At 46.5% G+C, this 18,521-nt stretch overlaps 1 protein-coding gene across 1 annotated transcript in view; it reads right to left on the bottom strand.

The window, feature by feature from the left end:
• LOC115082116 (neurotrypsin-like) overlaps positions 1-18,521 on the bottom strand; it is a 67,181-nt gene that overhangs the window by 12,710 nt on the left and 35,950 nt on the right. Inside the window, exon 6 of the mRNA XM_029586382.1 lies at positions 2,256-2,397. Coding sequence (XP_029442242.1) covers positions 2,256-2,397 — 142 coding nt within the window. The remainder of the gene's footprint in view (positions 1-2,255; positions 2,398-18,521) is intronic.

Here is an 18,521-nt window from a genome sequence, read left to right as displayed (position 1 = left end):
ACCATCTTCTGGAGACAGAGAAATACTAAGCGACTGCGGGAGGCACGCTACCTTAAGAGGCACAGTGTGATTACTTTTCTTCTCTGTCTCTACCATCTGCTGGAGACAGAGAAATACTAAGCAACTGCAGGTGGCACGCTACCTTAAGAGGCACAGTGTGATTACTTTTCTCTATCATCTGCTGGTAGGGATGAAAATCCCATGTGTATGGACTGATCTGGGGTATGAACAGTATTGGGGATAATGTCTTTAATGTCCGGGTGGGTGCCCACCTCAGACCCAGTGATCATCAGATGGTATGGTTTGATATCACAAATAAGATACAGAGAAGTCACACAAAGACCTGCGTTTAGAATTTCAAAAATACAGACTTTGACAAAATGGGGACATATGTGGCAGAACTAGAAGACTGGAAGATAAAGAGTGAGGTGAAATAATAATAACCTGGCGCGATCTCCTGCACTCGGACTGTCAGCTGCTGGTATTCAAAATGGCGCCGATAGCCTTTGCCCTCACTATGTCACAGGGGCTACCGGTGCCATTGTCGGCCCCTGTCACATGATAGGAGCAATGGACGGCCGGCGCCATTTTGAATACTGGCAGGCGACGGCCCGAGTGCAGATCGCTCCAGGACTGCTGCTGGACCACCAGGGACTTTTGGCAAGTCTTGGGGGGGTCAGAAGCGTGGGGGGTTGTAGTTAATTAAATTTAAAGGGTTGGGTTGGGGGTTTTTTGGGAAATGAATACATATGTAACTAATGAACGGATCAGGGTCCCCCGAGAACAGATGCAACGGATTTGGCTCCCCACGAATATGAATACCGAATGGGACGAATCCGTCCCTGGTGCACATTCCTACCTGCCGGGCTGAGGTCTCTGATCCATCATTGTTGTTACCAAAGTTAACGCTTGATCTTGAGGCAGTCTTCAAAGGGGAACTGTTAGAATTTCATTGCTGGATTAATTCCTTACACTGAAATTTACAGTTTTCTTTGGAACATAGCCAACATGAAATGTATTTTCTGGACATCTGTATCATGAAAGCAGTGGGGCATCTTACAACAACCATTCACAAAAAACCCCACAGAACACAATAATTTGTTGCGACTGGAAAGTTTTCATCCATGGGGGGCAGAAGATGAGTTTACCGATAGGTCAATTCCTGGTACTTAGATGTTTATGCTCCACCAATCAGGAGTTTAAGTTTCAAGCTCACATCTTGAATGAAAGACTGGTTCGGCGAGGTTACCCCTGTACACGCTTTAAGGAACGCATACAAAAGAGCGAGATATGACAGTCGTCAATTAGTGGTAACATGCCAATCTAGACAAGTGCGGTCCCGTTTAAATTACATCATGAGGTATTCTCACCAATCGGGGCACAAGATTAGGATAATTAAAAAGCCCTGGCCATGCTCCTCGGATCACTTTCATCAGGCACTGGAATATTAAGTGGAACGTGACACGGGCAGCGTTGACAGATTCTAATCAGGAAAAGCTCCCATGGAAAAGTCATTTTAAGTGCGGTGCATGAACGCCATCGCAGGGTCGACATGAGTACTAAGAGGTTCACCAATGGTTTGCCTGCATGGATCATTCATATGCTAACCTGCCCTTGCTCTCTGATCTATGTGGTCAGGGCAAAGCGAGCAATCAGAGTCCGTTTAGTACCAATAAACTGAATGCCCCTTTGCTTTCTCATAGCAATACTATGAATCACTTCTCTGATGATTATTGATGGCATATCATTGACCAGGTGGTGACAGGGAAGCAAAATGTAATTAAAGAGAGCAGGTCTAAAACTATCCAGCTAACCTAGCCAGATATGTCCGATATTCAGCCAGGTTAGCCGGATAACTGAATCTCCCCCTCGAATGCCCCTTTATAATCCAGATCCATCATAGCTGGATAAGTGGCTGAATATGCCTCATTAACTTGTGAGTTATCTGTCTAAATGGCTCTTTAATATCTATTGTTTGATTTTTTAGGAAGTTATTTGTCATTCGGCACTTATGAACTTCAATCGAAGGACTAGTAGCTAGAACTTCATCATTTTAAAATTCCCCTAAAGCAGGCATTTTACACTGAAACCATGTCAGGAGTTCAGTTTTAACCTTTGAACCAGTCCTTTTCTGTTTTACTGTCTTTAAACATGGGTCTGACATGGCTACGAATCTGTCAAAGTCTGGAAGCAGCACATGCAGGCCGAATATCCCGGTCACGTCACATCACCAGCACCTTTTACCATAGTCTTACTTAAATCCGAGCTGCCGGCACACCACCAGTGTGTTGAGTTCGGTCCAGCCATCATCGCACACGCTGCCCCACTGTCCCCGGTGATAAACCTCCAGGCGTCCCAGGCGGCTGCCGCTCCCACTGGACAATCTCACCACGCCATCTGAGGAGCAACACGGGAGGAGAAAGAGTCACTTCCACAGGGGGCAGAGGAAGCAAGGCGCGCAGCTCACTTACATATCACACATCAAAGCCGGCAAACTGCAGGCCACACCTCTTCATGGCTCCAGTCTAAGGCACTCGTGACTACTTTTCATGGAAAAATGACTCAACCAGCAAAGGTTTGAGACTTGTGAGCAGTGCTGCCAATCATGAAAGCTTCAACCCTGGTCACTGTTCATTCACTCCTCGTTCAAGAAAAATTCATACAACAAGGCCTCAAGCTGGAAAAGAGATCAGGATAAGCACAATCATGTGTTAAGTATTTGTTGTGGGGAATGTAATCTTCACTGGCATTTCTGGAGGAAGGGAGGGAAGGTTGGAGGGGCCAGAAACCAGGGAAAAGACTTCAAAATGTGGGGCCATGCACCCCCACCCAGTAATCCCCTCTGGGGTCCTGTGGTGCTCCCCCTTCCCACCCCCATCCCCAGCTCTATCAGCAGAACCTCCCCCCACCCCCTCACCCCCTGGAAAAGGGCTATGAACTTTCCCATGCCCAGGAATTCAGCGCAGATTTTATCCAAAGCTAGGCTGGAAGCATAAATTACCCTTACCAGTAACATGAGGGTAACCTGCACGGAGCGGCAGTTACTGTCCTTAACAGAAACATGGGGGTAACCTGCACGGAGCGGCAGTTACTACCCTTAACAGAAACATGGGGTAACCTGCACGGAGCAGCAGTTACTACCCTTAACAGAAACATGGGAGTAACCTGCACGAAGCGGAAGTTACTGCCCTTAACAGAAACATGGGGGTAACCTGCACGGAGCGGCAGTTACTACCCTTAACAGAAACATGGGGTAACCTGCACGGAGCAGCAGTTACTACCCTTAACAGAAACATGGGAGTAACCTGCACGAAGCGGAAGTTACTGCCCTTAACAGAAACATGGGGGTAACCTGCATGGAGCAGCAGTTACTGCCCTTAACAGAAACATGGGGGTAACCTGCATGGAGCAGCAGTTACTGCCCTCAACAGAAACATGGGGGTAACCTGCACAGAGCGGCAGTTACTACCCTTAACAGAAACATGGGGGTAACCTGCATGGAGCGGCAGTTACTGCCCTTAACAGAAACATGGGGGTAACCTGCACGGAGCGGCAGTTACTACCCTTAACAAAAACATGGGGGTAACCTGCATGGAGCGGCAGTTACTGCCCTTAACAGAAACATGGGGGTAACCTGCACAGAGCGGCAGTTACTACCCTTAACAAAAACATGGGGGTAACCTGCATGGAGCGGCAGTTACTGCCCTTAACAGAAACATGGGGGTAACCTGCATGGAGCGGCAGTTACTGCCCTTAACAGAAACATGGGGGTAACCTGCACGGAGCGGCAGTTACTGCCCTTAACAGAAACATGGGGGTAACCTGCACGGAGCAGCAGTTACTGCCCTTAACAGAAACATGGGGGTAACCTGCACGAAGCGGCAGTTACTGCCCTTAACAGAAACATGGGGGTAACCTGCATGGAGCGGCAGTTACTATCCTTAAAAGAAAGATGGGGGTAACCTGCACAGAGTGGCAGTTACTGCCCTTAACAGAAACATGGGGGTAACCTGCATGGAGCGGCAGTTACTATCCTTAAAAGAAAGATGGGGGCAACCTGCACAGAGTGGCAGTTACTACCCTTAACAGAAACATGGGGGTAACCTGCACGAAGCGGCAGTTACTGCCCTTAACAGAAACATGGGGGTAACCTGCATGGAGCGGCAGTTACTATCCTTAAAAGAAAGATGGGGGTAACCTGCACAGAGTGGCAGTTACTGCCCTTAACAGAAACATGGGGGTAACCTGCATGGAGCGGCAGTTACTATCCTTAAAAGAAAGATGGGGGTAACCTGCACGGAGCGGCAGTTACTACCCTTAACAGAAACATGGGGGTAACCTGCATGGAGCGGCAGTTACTACCCTTAACAGAAACATGGAGGTAACCTGCACGGAGCGGCAGTTACTGCCCTTAACAGAAACATGGGGGTAACCTGCACGAAGCGGCAGTTACTACCCTTAACAGAAACATGGGGGTAACCTGCACGAAGCGGCAGTTACTACCCTTAACAGAAACATGGGGGTAACCTGCACGAAGCGGCAATTACTACCCTTAACAGAAACATGGGGGTAACCTGCACGAAGCGGCAGTTACTATCCTTAACAGAAACATGGATGTAACCTGCACGGAGCAGCAGTTACTACCCTTAACAGAAACATGGGGGTAACCTGCACGGAGCAGCAGTTACTACCCTTAACAGAAACATGGGGGTAACCTGCACGGAGCAGTAGTTACTATCCTTAACAGAAACATGGGGGTAACCTGCACGGAGCAGTAGTTACTGCTCTTAACAGAAGGCATGGGGGTAATCTGAATGGAGTGGCAGTTACTACCCTTAACAGAAACATGGGGGTAACCTGCATGGAGCGGCAGTTACTACCCTTAACAGAAACATGGGGGTAACCTGCACGGAGCAGTAGTTACTATCCTTAACAGAAACATGGGGGTATCCTGCACGGAGCAGTAGTTACTACCCTTAACAGAAACATGGATGTAACCTGCACGGAGCGGCAGTTACTACCCTTAACAGAAACATGGGGGTAACCTGCACGGAGCAGCAGTTACTACCCTTAACAGAAACATGGGGGTAACCTGCACGGAGCGGCAGTTACTATCCTTAACAGAAACATGGGGGTAACCTGCACGGAGCAGTAGTTACTGCTCTTAACAGAAGGCATGGGGGGTAATCTGAATGGAGTGGCAGTTACTACCCTTAACAGAAACATGGGGGTAACCTGCATGGAGCGGCAGTTGCTACCCTTAACAGAAACATGGGGGTAATCTGAATGGAGTGGCTGCTATTTCCCTAGGAAGCTTTCTGGGTAAACTGGATGGACCATTTGGTCTTTTTCTGCCATCACGACTATGTATGCTACTGTGTGATGTGTGGGACCTACAATATCCCAGTGTGTCTGTGTTGGGACTTCCAATATCAAAGTGGAGTATCGGTGTGTGATATGGAAGACTTGGGTAAACTGGCAACGGAGCTGAAAGAGACTCTAGAAGGCTGGGAATAGTTGGGTGAATTAGAACAACAGTGGACTAAACTAAATAGAAGGAGCTATAACAAACGCAACAAACTTATGTAAAAGTAAGAGAAAAAGGAAACCAATTGTGTTCTGCAAGGAGGTGGCTGAGAAAATAAAGGCAAAATCACAGGGAAGATTATCTCGTGAACTGAAGGAGGCAAGGAAGGAAATCAGAGTGGCAACAGCTCGAGTGGAAAAAAAGATTGCCAAAGAGGTAAAGCGAGGTGCCAAAGCATTTATCAGATATATCAGGGAGAAGAGGAAGGACAGAGGCGGTTTTATAAGATTAAAGGAGACAAGGAGAAATGTGTGGAGAGAAATGAAGAGATGGCAGAAATATTAAGGAAGGCAATGGAGAAGGACGAATGGATGGAATAAATACGTTCTCATTTACTTAAGAGAGTATTTGGGTTGAACTAGCAAAACTGGAAGTGGAGAAGGCCATGGGAGTGGATGAGAGACAGCCTAGGATACTGAGGGAGCTCAGAGATGGGCTGGCATTTCCGCTGTGTGACCTGCTCAATAGATCCCTGGAGACAGGAGTGGTGCTGCAGGACTGGAGAAGAGCGGTGGTGGTCCCGCTCCACAAGAGTGGAGGCTGAAAACTACAGGCCACTTAGCCTCACCTCAGTGACGGGAAAATTAATGGAGAGACTTTTAAAGATAACCATCTATCTACAATGCAATGAGTTACAAGATCCGAGGCAACAAGGCATTAACAGAGAAAGGTCCTGTCAAACAAACTGAATTGATTTTTTGATTGGATGACTAGAGAATTGGATCGAGGAAGTGTGCTCAATGCCATCTACATGGCTTTCAGCAAAGCTTTTGATATGGTCCCGCATAGGTTTATGAATAAAATGAAAAGCTTAGGAGTGAGCACCAAGGTGGTGGTGTGCATTACAAATTGGCTGACTGACAAACGTGGCCATGTACTGTGAAGACAGAAGATTGATAAGTGGATTTCCTCAAGGATCTGTTCTGGTTCTCTTCAATATCTTTGTGAGCAATATTGCAGTGGGATTAGAAGGTAAAATTTGACTTTTTGTGGATCAAGGTCTGCAACAGAGTGGACACACCTGAAGAAGTAGAGAGAATGAGAAGTGACCTAGAAAAACTCAAGAAGTGGTCAAAGGTTTGGCAGTTGGGATTTAATGCAATGAAGTGCAGAGTCTTGCATTTGAGGTAGGCAATCCGTAGGAGTTGTATGTGTTGAGGGAGCGAAAGTAAAATTGGTTCTTACCTGCTAATTTTCGTTCCTGTAGTACCATAGATCAGTCCAGACTCCTAGGTTTTGCATCCCTGCCAGCAGATGGAGACAGAGAAAGTTTTACTGACACTGCAATTCCTTAGTGTTTATCCCACGCCCCTTTGAAATCTTTCACTGTTTTTGTCTTCACCACCTCCTCCAGCAGGGCATTCCAGATTTCCACTACCCTCATCATCAAGAAATATTTCCTGACATTGCTTCTGAGTCGTCCTCGCTGGACTTTCATTTCATGACCCCTAGTTCTATTGGATTAATTCCAGTGGATAAGATTTGTTGTTGATCGTGCATCATTAAATCCTTTCAGGTATCTGAAGGTCTGTATCATATCTCCTCTGCTCCTCCTCTCCTCCAGGATTTACATATTCAGATCCTTCAACCTCTCCTCATAAGTCATTTGATGAAGACCTTTCGCCATTTTGGTCCCCCTTCTCTGGACCACCTCCAACCTGTCTCTGTCCCTTTTGAGATACGGTCTCCAGAACTGAACACAAGGACCTTTTTAAGGGGATTATCACTTCCATTTTTTTTTTTTACGAGATATTCCTCTTTCTGTGCAGCCCAGCATACTTCTAGCTTTAGCTATTGCCTTGTCACATTGCTTCGCCATCTTTAGATCACTAGATACTATCACCCAAAGGTCTCTCTCCTTTTCCATGCACAGCAATACTTCACCCCCTATCGCAAACAGTTCCTTCAGATTACCATGTCCCAGATGCATGATTCTGCACTTCTTGCATTAAATCCCAGTTGCCATACCTTAAACCACTCTTCAACTTCCTTAAATCACGTCTCATTCTCTCCACTCCTTCCAGCATGTCGACTCTGTTGCAGATCTTAGTATCATCCGCAAATAGACAAACTTTACCTTCTATCCCTTCCGCGATGTCGCTCACAAAGACGCTGAACAGAACTGGTCCCAATACCGATCCCTGCGGCCCTCCACTTAACACCGTTCTCTCTTCAGAGCAGGTTCCATTTACCATCACACGCTGTCTCCTATTACTCAGCCAGTTTGTAATTCACATCACCACCTTAGCACTCACTCTCAAGTTTCTCATTTTGCACACAAGTCTTCTATGCGGAACCATATCAAAGGCTTTACTAAAATCCAAGTAGATCACATAAAGCGCTCTTCCCTGATCCAGTTCTCTAGTCACCCAATCAAAGAAATCAAACAAATTCATCTGACAGGACCTACAGCTGGTAAATCCGTGCTGGCATGGATCAATCAAGCCACCATATTGTAGGCAGTTTACTATCCTTTCTTTCAGCAGAGTCTCCAATACTTTTCCCACCACCGAGGTGAGGGTAACCGACCTGTAGTTTCCAGCCTCCTCTCTGCTCCCACTCTTGTGAAGCGGGACCACCACCGCTCTCCTCCAATCACTCGGCACCACTCCCATTTCTAGGGATCTATTGAACAGGTCGCACAGTGGAGCCACCAGCACATCTCTGAGCTCCCTCATTATCCTGGGATGAACCTCATCTGGGCCCATGGCTTTGTCCACTTTCAGGTTTCCTAGCTCTACCCATACATTCTCTTCTGTAAACAGGGTTTCATTAAAATCCACCCCCATCAACTGCCTTATTAACCAGCGCCGATCCTTCCCCAGGGTTTTACTTAGTGAAGACTGAACTGAAGTATTTGTTTAAAATTTCTACCTTTTCTTAATTGCTTTCCACACATTGATCCTTGTCACCTTGCCACTTTGGACCTTTCTCTGATGTATCTGAAAAAAGTTTTGTCACCTCTCTTTACCTCTTTGATAATCCTCTCTTCCGCCAGATATTTTACATTCCTGATTACTTTCTTTCTCTCTCTGTTTAACCAGATATTCTTCGCTGTGATACTCTTTTTGGGATCCTTTATATTTCTCGAATGCTGCTCTTTTTATTTTCATTTTGTCAGCCACCTCCTTTGAAAACCAGATAGGTTTCCAATTTCTTTGCTTTTGTTTACTTTTCTAACATGAAGATTAGTTGCCTTTCTGATCGTTCCTTTTAGTTTGGCCCACATTTGTTCCACCTCTCACATTTTCTCCCAGTCTGCAAGTTCCATCTCCAGGAATTTGCCCATTTCAGCAAAGTCTGTATTTTTGAAGCTCATAACTCGGGTCTTCATGTGACTTCTCTGAATCCTATTTGCAATATCAAAACATACTGTTTGATGATCACTGGTGCTAAGGTGGGCTCCTACCCAGACATTTGAAATGCTATCCCCATTTGTGAGCACTAGGTCGAGAATAGCTCCCTCCCTCCCTCCCTCCCTCGTGGATTCCATTACCATTTGTTTGAGCAGAGCCCCTTGCAGCAGGGCATCCACTACCTCTCTACTTCTGTTAGATTCTGCAGAAGGGATCCTCCAGTCTATGTCAGGCAGATTAAAATCTCCAACAATCAACACATCTCCCTTCCTTCCCACCTTTTATATGTCTTCTATCAGCTATCTGTCTAGTTCTTCCATTTGAGTCAGAGGCCTGTAAACCACTCCGGTAAAAATGGATGCACCATCCTCTTTTATTAGGATGGCCCATAATGCTTCTTTTCTACTCCCTTTTCCTTGCAGTTCAGTTGATTGGATATTGTTTTTGACATAAAGAGCTACTCCTCCCCCTTTTTCATCCTCTCTGTCCTTCCTTAACAAATTATATCCCGGAATGGCCGTATCCCAATCATGAGATTCTGTGAACAGGTCTCCGTAACAGCAACAACATCCAAGTCCGCCTACATAATTAAGGCTTGCAGGTCTAGGATTTTACTGCCCAAACTACGAGCATTTGCGCTCATAGTGCTCCATAAGAACATAAGAAATTGCCATGCTGGGTCAGACCAAGGGTCCATCAAGCCCAGCATCCTGTTTCCAACAGTGGCCAATCCAGGCCACAAGAACCTGGCAATTACCCAAACACCAAGAAGATCCCATGCTACTGATGCAATTAATAGCAGTGGCCATTCCCTAAGTAAACTTGATTAATAGCCATTAATGGACTTCTCCTCCAAGAACTTATCCAAACCTTTTTTGAACCCAGCTATACTAACTGCACCAACCACATCCTCTGGCAACAAATTCCAGAGCTTTATTGTGCATTGAGTGAAAAAGAATCTTCTCCGATTAGTCTTAAATGTGTTACTTACTAACTTCATGGAATGCCCCCTAGTCCTTCTATTATTCAAAAGGGTAAATAACAGATTCACATGTACTCGTTCAAGCCCTCTCATGATCTTCAAGACCTCTATCATATCCCCCCTCAGCCGTCTCTTCTCCAAGCTGAACAGTCCTAACCTATTCAGCCTTTCCTCATAGGGGAGCTGTTCCATCCCCTTTATCATTTTGGTTGCCCTTCCCTGTACCTTCTCCATCGCAACTATATGTTTTTTGAGTTGCGTTGACCAGAATTGTACACAGTATTCAAGGTGCGGTCTCACCATGGAGCAATATAGAGGCATTATGACATTTTTCGTTTTATTGACCATTCCCTTCCTAATAATTCCTAACATTCTGTTTGCTTTTTTGACTGCTGCAGCACACTGAGCTGAAGATTTTAAAGTATTATCCACTATGTTGCCTAGATCTTTTTCCTGGGTGGTAGTTCCTAATTTGGAAGCTAACATGATGTAACTACAACAAGGGTTATTTTTCCCTACGTGCAACACCTTGCACTTTTCCACATTAAATTTCATCTGCCATTTGGATGCCCAATCTTCCAGTCTTGCAAGGTCCTCCTGTAATGTATCACAATCCGCTTGTGATTTAACTACTCTGAATAATTTTGTATCATCCGCAAATTTGATAACCTCACTCGTCGTATTCCTTTCCAGATCATTTATATATATTTTGAAAAGCACTGGTCCAAGTAAAGATCCCTGAGGCACTCCACTGTTTACCCTTTTCCACTGAGAAAATTGTCCATTTAATCCTACTCTCTGTTTCCTGTCTTTTAACCAGTTTGTAATCCACGAAAGGACATTGCCTCCTATCCCATGACTTTTTAGTTATTTAGAAGCCTCTCATGAGGGACTTTGTCAAACGCCTTCTGAAAATCCAAATACACTATATCTACCGGTTCACCTTTATCCACATGTTTATTAATCCCTTCAAAAAATGAAGCAGATTTGTTAGGCAAGACTTTCCTTGGGTAAATCCATGTTGACTGTGTTCCTTTAAACCATGTCTTTCTATATGCTCTACGATTTTGATCTTGAGAATAGTTTCCACTATTTTTCCCAGCACTGAAGTCAGGCTCGCTGGTCTATAGTTACCCGGATCGGCCCTGGTGCCTTTTTTAACTATTGGGGTTACATTAGCTATTCTCCAGTCTTCAGGTACAATGGATGATTTTAATGATAGGTTATAAATTTTAACTAACAGATCAGAAATTTCATTTTTGAGTTTCTTCAGTACCCTAGAATGCATACCATCCGGTCCAGGTGATTTGTCACTCTTTAGTTTGTCAATCTGGCCTACTACATCTTCCAGGTTCACAGTGATTTTGTTCAGTTCATCTGACTTATCACCCCTGAAAACCATATCAGGAACTGGTATCTCCCCAACATCCTCATTAGTAAACACGGAAGCAAAGAATTCAGTTTTTTTGTTCTGTTTACTGCTTTTCTTAGACTTGGTTTTTGCCTTTTTCAGCTGACTTTTGTTATCCCTTCATCCTTTCCATTGTTTTTGTATTTGGTTTTGTTTTTGTTATTTGGTTTTGATTTTTGTGAGATGTCTTAAATGTGCTACTTGCTAACTTCATGGAATGCCCCCTAGTCCTTCTATTATTCGAAAGTGTAAATAACCGAGTCACATCTACTCGTTCAAGACCTCTCATGATCTTAAACACCTCTATCATATTCCCCCTCAGCCGTCTCTTCTCCAAGCTGAAAAGTCGTAACCTCTTTAGTCTTTCCTCATAGGGGAGCTGTTCCATTCCCCTTATCATTTTGGTCACCCTTCTCTGTACTTTCTCCATCACAATTATATCTTTTTTGAGATGCGGTGACCAGAATAGTACACACTATTCAAGGTGTGGTCTCACCATGGAGTGATACTGAGGCATTATGACATTTTCCGTTTTATTCACCATTCCCTTTGCAGATGATACAAAATTGTTCAGAGTAGTTAAATCACAAGCAGATTGTGATAAATTGTAGGAAGACCTTGTGAGACTGGAAAATTGGGCATCAAAATGGCAGATGAAATTTAATGTGGATAAGTGCAAGGTGATGCATATAGGGAAAAATAACCCATGCTATAGTTACACAATGTTAGGTTCCATATTAGGTGCTACAACCCAAGAAAGAGATCTAGGCGTCATAGTGGATAACACATTGAAATCGTCGGTTCAGTGTGCTGCGACAGTGAAAAAAGCAAACAGAATATTGGGAATTATTAGAAAGGGAATGGTTAATAAAACAGAAAATGTCATAATGCCTCTGTATCGCTCCATGGTGAGACCGCACCTTGAATACTGTGGACAATTCTGGTCACCACATCTCAAAAAAGATATAATTGCGATGGAGAAGGTACAGAAAAGGGCTACCAAAATGATAAGGGAAATGGAACAGCTCCCCTATGAGGAAAGACTACAGAGGTTAGGAATTTTCAGCATGGAGAAGAGACGGCTGAGGGGGGATATGATAGAGGTGTTTAAAATCATGAGAGGTCTAGAACGGGTAGATGTGAATCGGTTATTTACTCTTTCGGACAATAGAAAGACTAGGGGATACTCCATGAAGTTAGCATGTGGCACATTTAAAACTAATCGGAGAAAGTTCTTTTTTACTCAACGCACAATTAAACTCTGGAATTTGTTGCCAGAAGATGTGGTTAGTGCAGTTAGTATAGCTGTATTTAAAAAAGGATTGGATAAGTTCTTGGAGGAGAAGTCCATTACCTGCTATTAATTAAGTTGACTTAGAAAATAGCCACTGCTAATACTAGCAACAGTAGCATAGAATAGACTAGTTTTTGGGTCTTGCCAGGTTCTTATGGCCTGGATTGGCCACTGTTGGAAACAGGATGCTGGGCTTGATGGACCCTTGGTCTGACCCAGTATGGCATGTTCTTATGTTCACTATTTTTCCTGGCACTGAAGTCAGGCTAACCGGGCTGTAGTTTCCCGGATCGACCCTGGAGCCCTTTTTAAATATTGGGGTTACATTTGCTATCCTCCAGTCTTCAGGTACAATGGATGATTTTAATGATAGGTTACAAATTTTTACTAATAGGTCTGAAATTCCATTTTTTAGTTCCTTCAGAACCCTGCGGTGTCTATCATCCGGTCCAGGTGTTTTACTACTTTTCAGTTTATCAATCAGGTTCTAGGTTCACCGTGATTTGGTTCAGTCCATCTGAATCATTACCCATGAAAATCTTCTCTGGAACGGGTATCTCCCCAACATACTCTTTAGTAAACACCAAAGTCATAGTGTAGCTATGAGAAGAGAAAGGAAAATTGGTTCTTACCTGCTAATTTTCATTCCTGTAGTACCACGGATCAGTCCAGACAGCGGGTTGTGTCCCCTGTCCAGCAGATGGAACAGAGAAAAAAATAACTGAAAGGCATACCATATCTGGGCATAGCTCATCCTGCGTTCCTCAGTATAAACATTAACAAAGCAGAAGAAGAAATCTAATAAAGTCAAGCAAGTAACAATTCAACAGTATAATATAACGTCAATTTGGAACAGTGTTATACATAGCTCTTAACAATTGTGAAAATAACATCCGGGGCCTTATGAATCCTTTATTTAATACTTCTGTAGGATAAAAAAGGCATTTACCAAGGCTGCAAAAGGAAAACGACTATGAGCAGACTGAAAAAGTAGACCAGGAGGGAATTTGGACTGATCTGTGGTGCTACCGGAATGAAAATTAGCAGGTAAGAACCAATTTTCCTTTCCCTGTACGTACCCGGATCAGTCCAGACAGTGGGATGTACCAAAGCTTCCCTAGTTAGGGTGGGACCGAGACAGTCCCACTCGGAGTACCTGTCTGCCGAAGGAACCAAAAATGGGTGCCTGAACGTCGAGGCGATAATGCCGAGAAAAAGTATGTAAGGATTTCCAAGTGGCCGCTCTGCAAATTTCTTGCGGGGAAAACAACTGGCTCTCCGCCCAAGAAGCAGCTTGCGAGTGCAATGAATGGGCCTTTAGACCCTCCGGAACTGGCCGGCCCCGGCAGAAATACGCGGATGCAATAGCTTCCTTTAGCCAGTGAGCTATAGTAGCTTTAGAGACCTTCTGCCCCTTATAAGGGCCGCTCCATAAAACAGATGATCGGAAACTCTGAAATCATTAGTGACCTGTAAGTAGTGCAAGAGAACTCGCTTAACATCCAAACGGTGTAAATCACCACTAGCCGAGCTAGCAATATCCTCCTGAGAAAAGGCAGGGAGCTCCACTGACTGATTAACATGAACGGAGGAGACTACCTTTGGCAGGAAAGAGGGAACTGTCTTTAAAGAGACCCCCGAATCTGAGAACCTCAAGAAGGGTCCTCTACAGGATAAAGCTTGCAGTTCAGATACCCTCCGGGCCAAACAAATAGCCACCAGGAATACTGTCTTAAGCGTGAGGTCTTTGAGCATGGACCAAAGAAGAGGTTCAAAAGACGCCTCGCAGAGAACCCAAAGGATCAGGATAAGACTCCAAGATGGGCATGTATGCTGGAAGGGCGGATTCAAATGCTTAGCCCCCTTAAGGAAAGGCACTACATCTGGATGGGCTGCCATCGCGTAACCATCTAATTTCCCCAAAAGAGAGCCAAGAGCTGAGGCTTGAACACGCAAGGATTTGAAAGACAAGCCCTTGGAGAGACCATTCTGGAGAAAGGAGAGAACTAGAGAGACCGAGGCCCTGCACGTCGAAACCCCAAGTTCCGCACACATGTTATCAAACACTCTCCAAACCCGAACATACGCCAGCGACATAGAGGTTTTACGAGCCCGCAACAGCGTGGAGATGACTTTCTCCTTATAACCTCTCTTTGTTAGACGCCTCCGTTCAAAAGCCAGGCCGCTAGACTAAGCGATCCAACTGCTCAAAAAATACAGGACCTTGTCAGAGGAGATTGTGGAGGTGACCGAGTCGAAGGGGGCCGTCCGACACGAGATTCATGAGGTCCGCAAACCACAGTCTGCGGGGCCACTCTGGCGTGATGAGAATTACCGGCCATTGTAAACCTCTATCCTTCTGAGTATCTTTCCCATCAGAGGCCATGGGGGAAATACATAGAGGAGGACACCTCTGGGTCAGGGCAGGACCAGAGCATCCATGCCCTCCGAGCTGTGTTCCCTTCTGCGACTGAAGAACCTGGGAGCTTTTGCGTTTCTGAAGGTGGCCATCAAGTCCAGGTGGGGAACCCCCCACTTGTGTATGACTAGGTGCATCGCCTCTTCTGACAATTCCCTCTCTCTGGGGTCGAGATACTGACAACTGAGGAAGTCGGCCTGAACATTCTTCTTCCCTGCAATGTGTGAGGCCACCAGGCGTTCCAAGTGACACTCCGCCCAAATGAACAGCTTGCTGGCCTGCAGGGCCACCAGGTGACTCCTGGTGCCCCCCTAGCGATTGATATAAGCCACAGTCGTTGCATTGTCTGAGAGGACTCTCACCACCTTGTGGCGAAGCAAGGGAAGGAAGAACTTGAGAGCCAGACAGACTGCCCGGGCCTCCAGACGGTTGATGTGCCAATTGGACTGGACTGTGGACCACTGGCTCTGAGTCGATAGAGACTGACACACCGCCCCCCAGCTGGAGAGGCTGGCATCCGTCGTCACAATCATCCACTGGGGAGACTCCAGGGGCATTCCCTTCGAGAGGTGGTCGAGAGAGAGCCACCACCATATGTTGACGACAGTAGATTCGGGAAGTGGTAGAATTGTCCGAAAATCCTCTGAAACCGGCTTCCAACAGGCAAGCAAAGCTTTCTGCAAGGGTCGCATATGTGCAAACACCCAGGAAATCAAATCTATGGTGGAGGCCATGGAGCCCAGTACTTGAAGGTAATCCCAGGCCGTGGGCTGCGAGAGAGATACAAGAAGCTGTACCTGATTCATGAGCTTGAGCACCCTGGCTTTGGGTAGGGAGACCTTGGATTCGCGGGTGTCGAAGTGAGCTCCCAGAAATTCCAGAACTTGAGAGGGTTTGAGGTTGCTCTTGGAGTAGTTGACTATCCATCCGAGGGAGGTAAGCAGCGATACGACACTGCTCACTGCCGTCACACAGAGCTCCATCGACTTCGCCCGGATAAGCCAGTAATCCAGGTAGGGATGGACTTGGACTCCTCCTTGCCGAAGAAAAGCCGCTACTACCACCATCGCCTTGGTGAATGTGCGAGGAGCGGTGGATAATCCAAATGGGAGAGCCTGAAACTGCATGTGCCGGCCCAGAATTTCAAAGTGAAGGAACCTTTAGTGCTCCTTGCGAATAGGGATGTGCAGGTAAGCCTTCATGAGGTCGAGAGAAGCCAGAAACTTGCCAGAGCGAACCGCCACCATGACCGCCTGCAGGGTTTCCATTCAAAAATGGGGAATCTTGAGAGCCTGATTCACCCACTTGAGGTCTAGGATCGGTCGGAAAGAGCCGTCCTTCTTGGACACGATGAAGTAAATGGAATACTTGCCAAATCCTTGTTCGTTTGGAGGAACAGGAACTATGGCCCCTAGCTCCAGGAGTCTGTCGAGGATTCGACACACTGCAGGCCTTTTCCGAGTGCCGCAAGGAGATATCAGGTGGCGGTCCGGAAGGTCTTGAGCAAATTCTAAAGCATAACCGTTTCTGATCACATCCAGGATCCAGTAGTAATTTTGGTTTATTCCCCGAGAAAAAGGGACAGACGTCCACCTAAGACGGGAACGGAGGAATGGGCCTTCCGCATCTCATTGTGAGGACTTGGCGCCGTATCCTTGGGGGTTTCCATCTCGGAATGGCCGACGTCCCTGAAAGGAATGAGAGGGCGGTCCTCAGGCAACTTATGAACCTTGTTGTCTCCCAAGGATTTAATAAGCTGTTCCAGGTCCTCCCCAAAAAGCAACTTACCCTTAAAGGGAAGAGAGCCAACTGCGACTTAGAAGAGGAATCCGCCACCCAGTTATGTAGCCAGAGGAGTCACCTAGCAGAAACTGCGGAGACCATGGCTCTTGCCTGCACCAAAGGAGATCATAAAGGGCATCAGCGCCATACGCAATCGCCCCTTCGAGCCGCTCTGCTTGTTTGGCCTCTGCAGCCAGGAGGTTCTGGGTGCTGAGTAATTCTTGAACCCACCTAAGGCTCGCCTGCTGCATGAGAATGCTACACACAGTTGTGCGGACCCCTAAGGACAGCACCTTGAAGATTCGCTTGAGGTATAGCTCCAACTTGCGGTCTTGAAGATATTTTAAAGCCGTCGACCCCACCACTGGGATGATAGTGCATTTGGTGACCGCGGACACCGAAGCATCAACCTTGGGGACTTTAAGCATGTCGAGGGCCGGATCTGGCAGGGGATACAGCTTATCCATCGCCCTGCCTACATGGAGGCCAGAATTGGGGGATTCCCATTCCCGGAGTAGGAGCTGCATAAGCATAGGATGAAACAGGAAGGTACGAGGTGGAGCCCGTAAGCCAGCTAGGACTGGATCCATGGTGCGGGAAGTGGATGCACTGGCAGAAGTGGAGGCACTGGTGGTATCTTCGGGTGGGACATCAATCCCTAGTTCATCTAGAAGAAAGGGAATAAGTGGATCCAGCTCCTCGCGTTTAAATAACCGCAGGGGTCATCTCCTTCTATGGGTGGATTCACCAGCAGCAGATCCGGATCTGAATGAGGATCTGGCAAATGAGCAGGCTGCGGAGGGTGAAGAGTATCTGAGCCCCCAGGTACAGTTTGGACCCTAGTAGCCCCCTGCAGGTCCGGTGAGCCAGAGCCCTGGCCACCAACCAAATGAGGAATCTTAGCTGGGGGAGGGCCCAGAACAGGATCCCCCTGTGTCTCCAAGCTGCCAAAAAAAGACCTGTGAAGAAGAAGCACGAACTCTGTGGAAAAACCATGGTAAGGCTGTGGGGGGTGGGGCCCCCTGAGAATCCGAATTTGTAACAGGGGGGGCCATGGGGCTTAAGTCAGACGGAGAGTATAGTAAATCGAGCTCCCCTCCCCCCTGAGGTTCTGAAACGGCTTCGAGGTCCGGGCACAAAATGACCGCCGTTCCTGCAATTTTCTGAGGGAGAGCCGGCCCGGACGCACGCTTAGCGACCCAACCCCGGGTCATTGACTTAGAAGCAGTCCTGGAGGGTCCAACCCCTCCGGGTAAGCAGACAGAGCAGAGCCCATCACGGGAGAGCGAGGAGACCTCGGCATCGGGCAGCAAGAAATCAGCTGAGCTGAAAAAAAATAGTGAAGCGCAGGAGCCGTCAAAACAGCTGTGAGGCGCTTAAATCCCTGCCGGTCGGCATAACAGCCGCATAAAAAGACTTTTTCCCTCTGCCTCAGATTAAAACAAGCAGAAATACTGTCTCCTTTAATTCCCTTTGGCTTTTTTAAGTTTGTTGAACTTTCACCACAACAGAGGAATGGCAGCGTCTCTGCAAGGGCACCTGAGGTAAGAACATCTCAGGGGAGACCAAAACAGGAAGGGGGAGTGACTGGACCACCAGTATCAGCCCAGTGCAGGGAAATTGTTATGGCTACCGGGAATTGGAGTCCTAGGCTGAATAATCAAGGGGAAATCCCCCCTAGGACTCCTTA

Source organism: Rhinatrema bivittatum, chromosome 1 (genome assembly GCF_901001135.1).
Source record: "Rhinatrema bivittatum chromosome 1, aRhiBiv1.1, whole genome shotgun sequence".
Classification (NCBI taxonomy): domain Eukaryota; kingdom Metazoa; phylum Chordata; class Amphibia; order Gymnophiona; family Rhinatrematidae; genus Rhinatrema; species Rhinatrema bivittatum.
The sequence above is the reverse complement of the archived record's forward strand: the minus strand, read 5'-3'. Positions and strand labels throughout refer to the sequence as shown.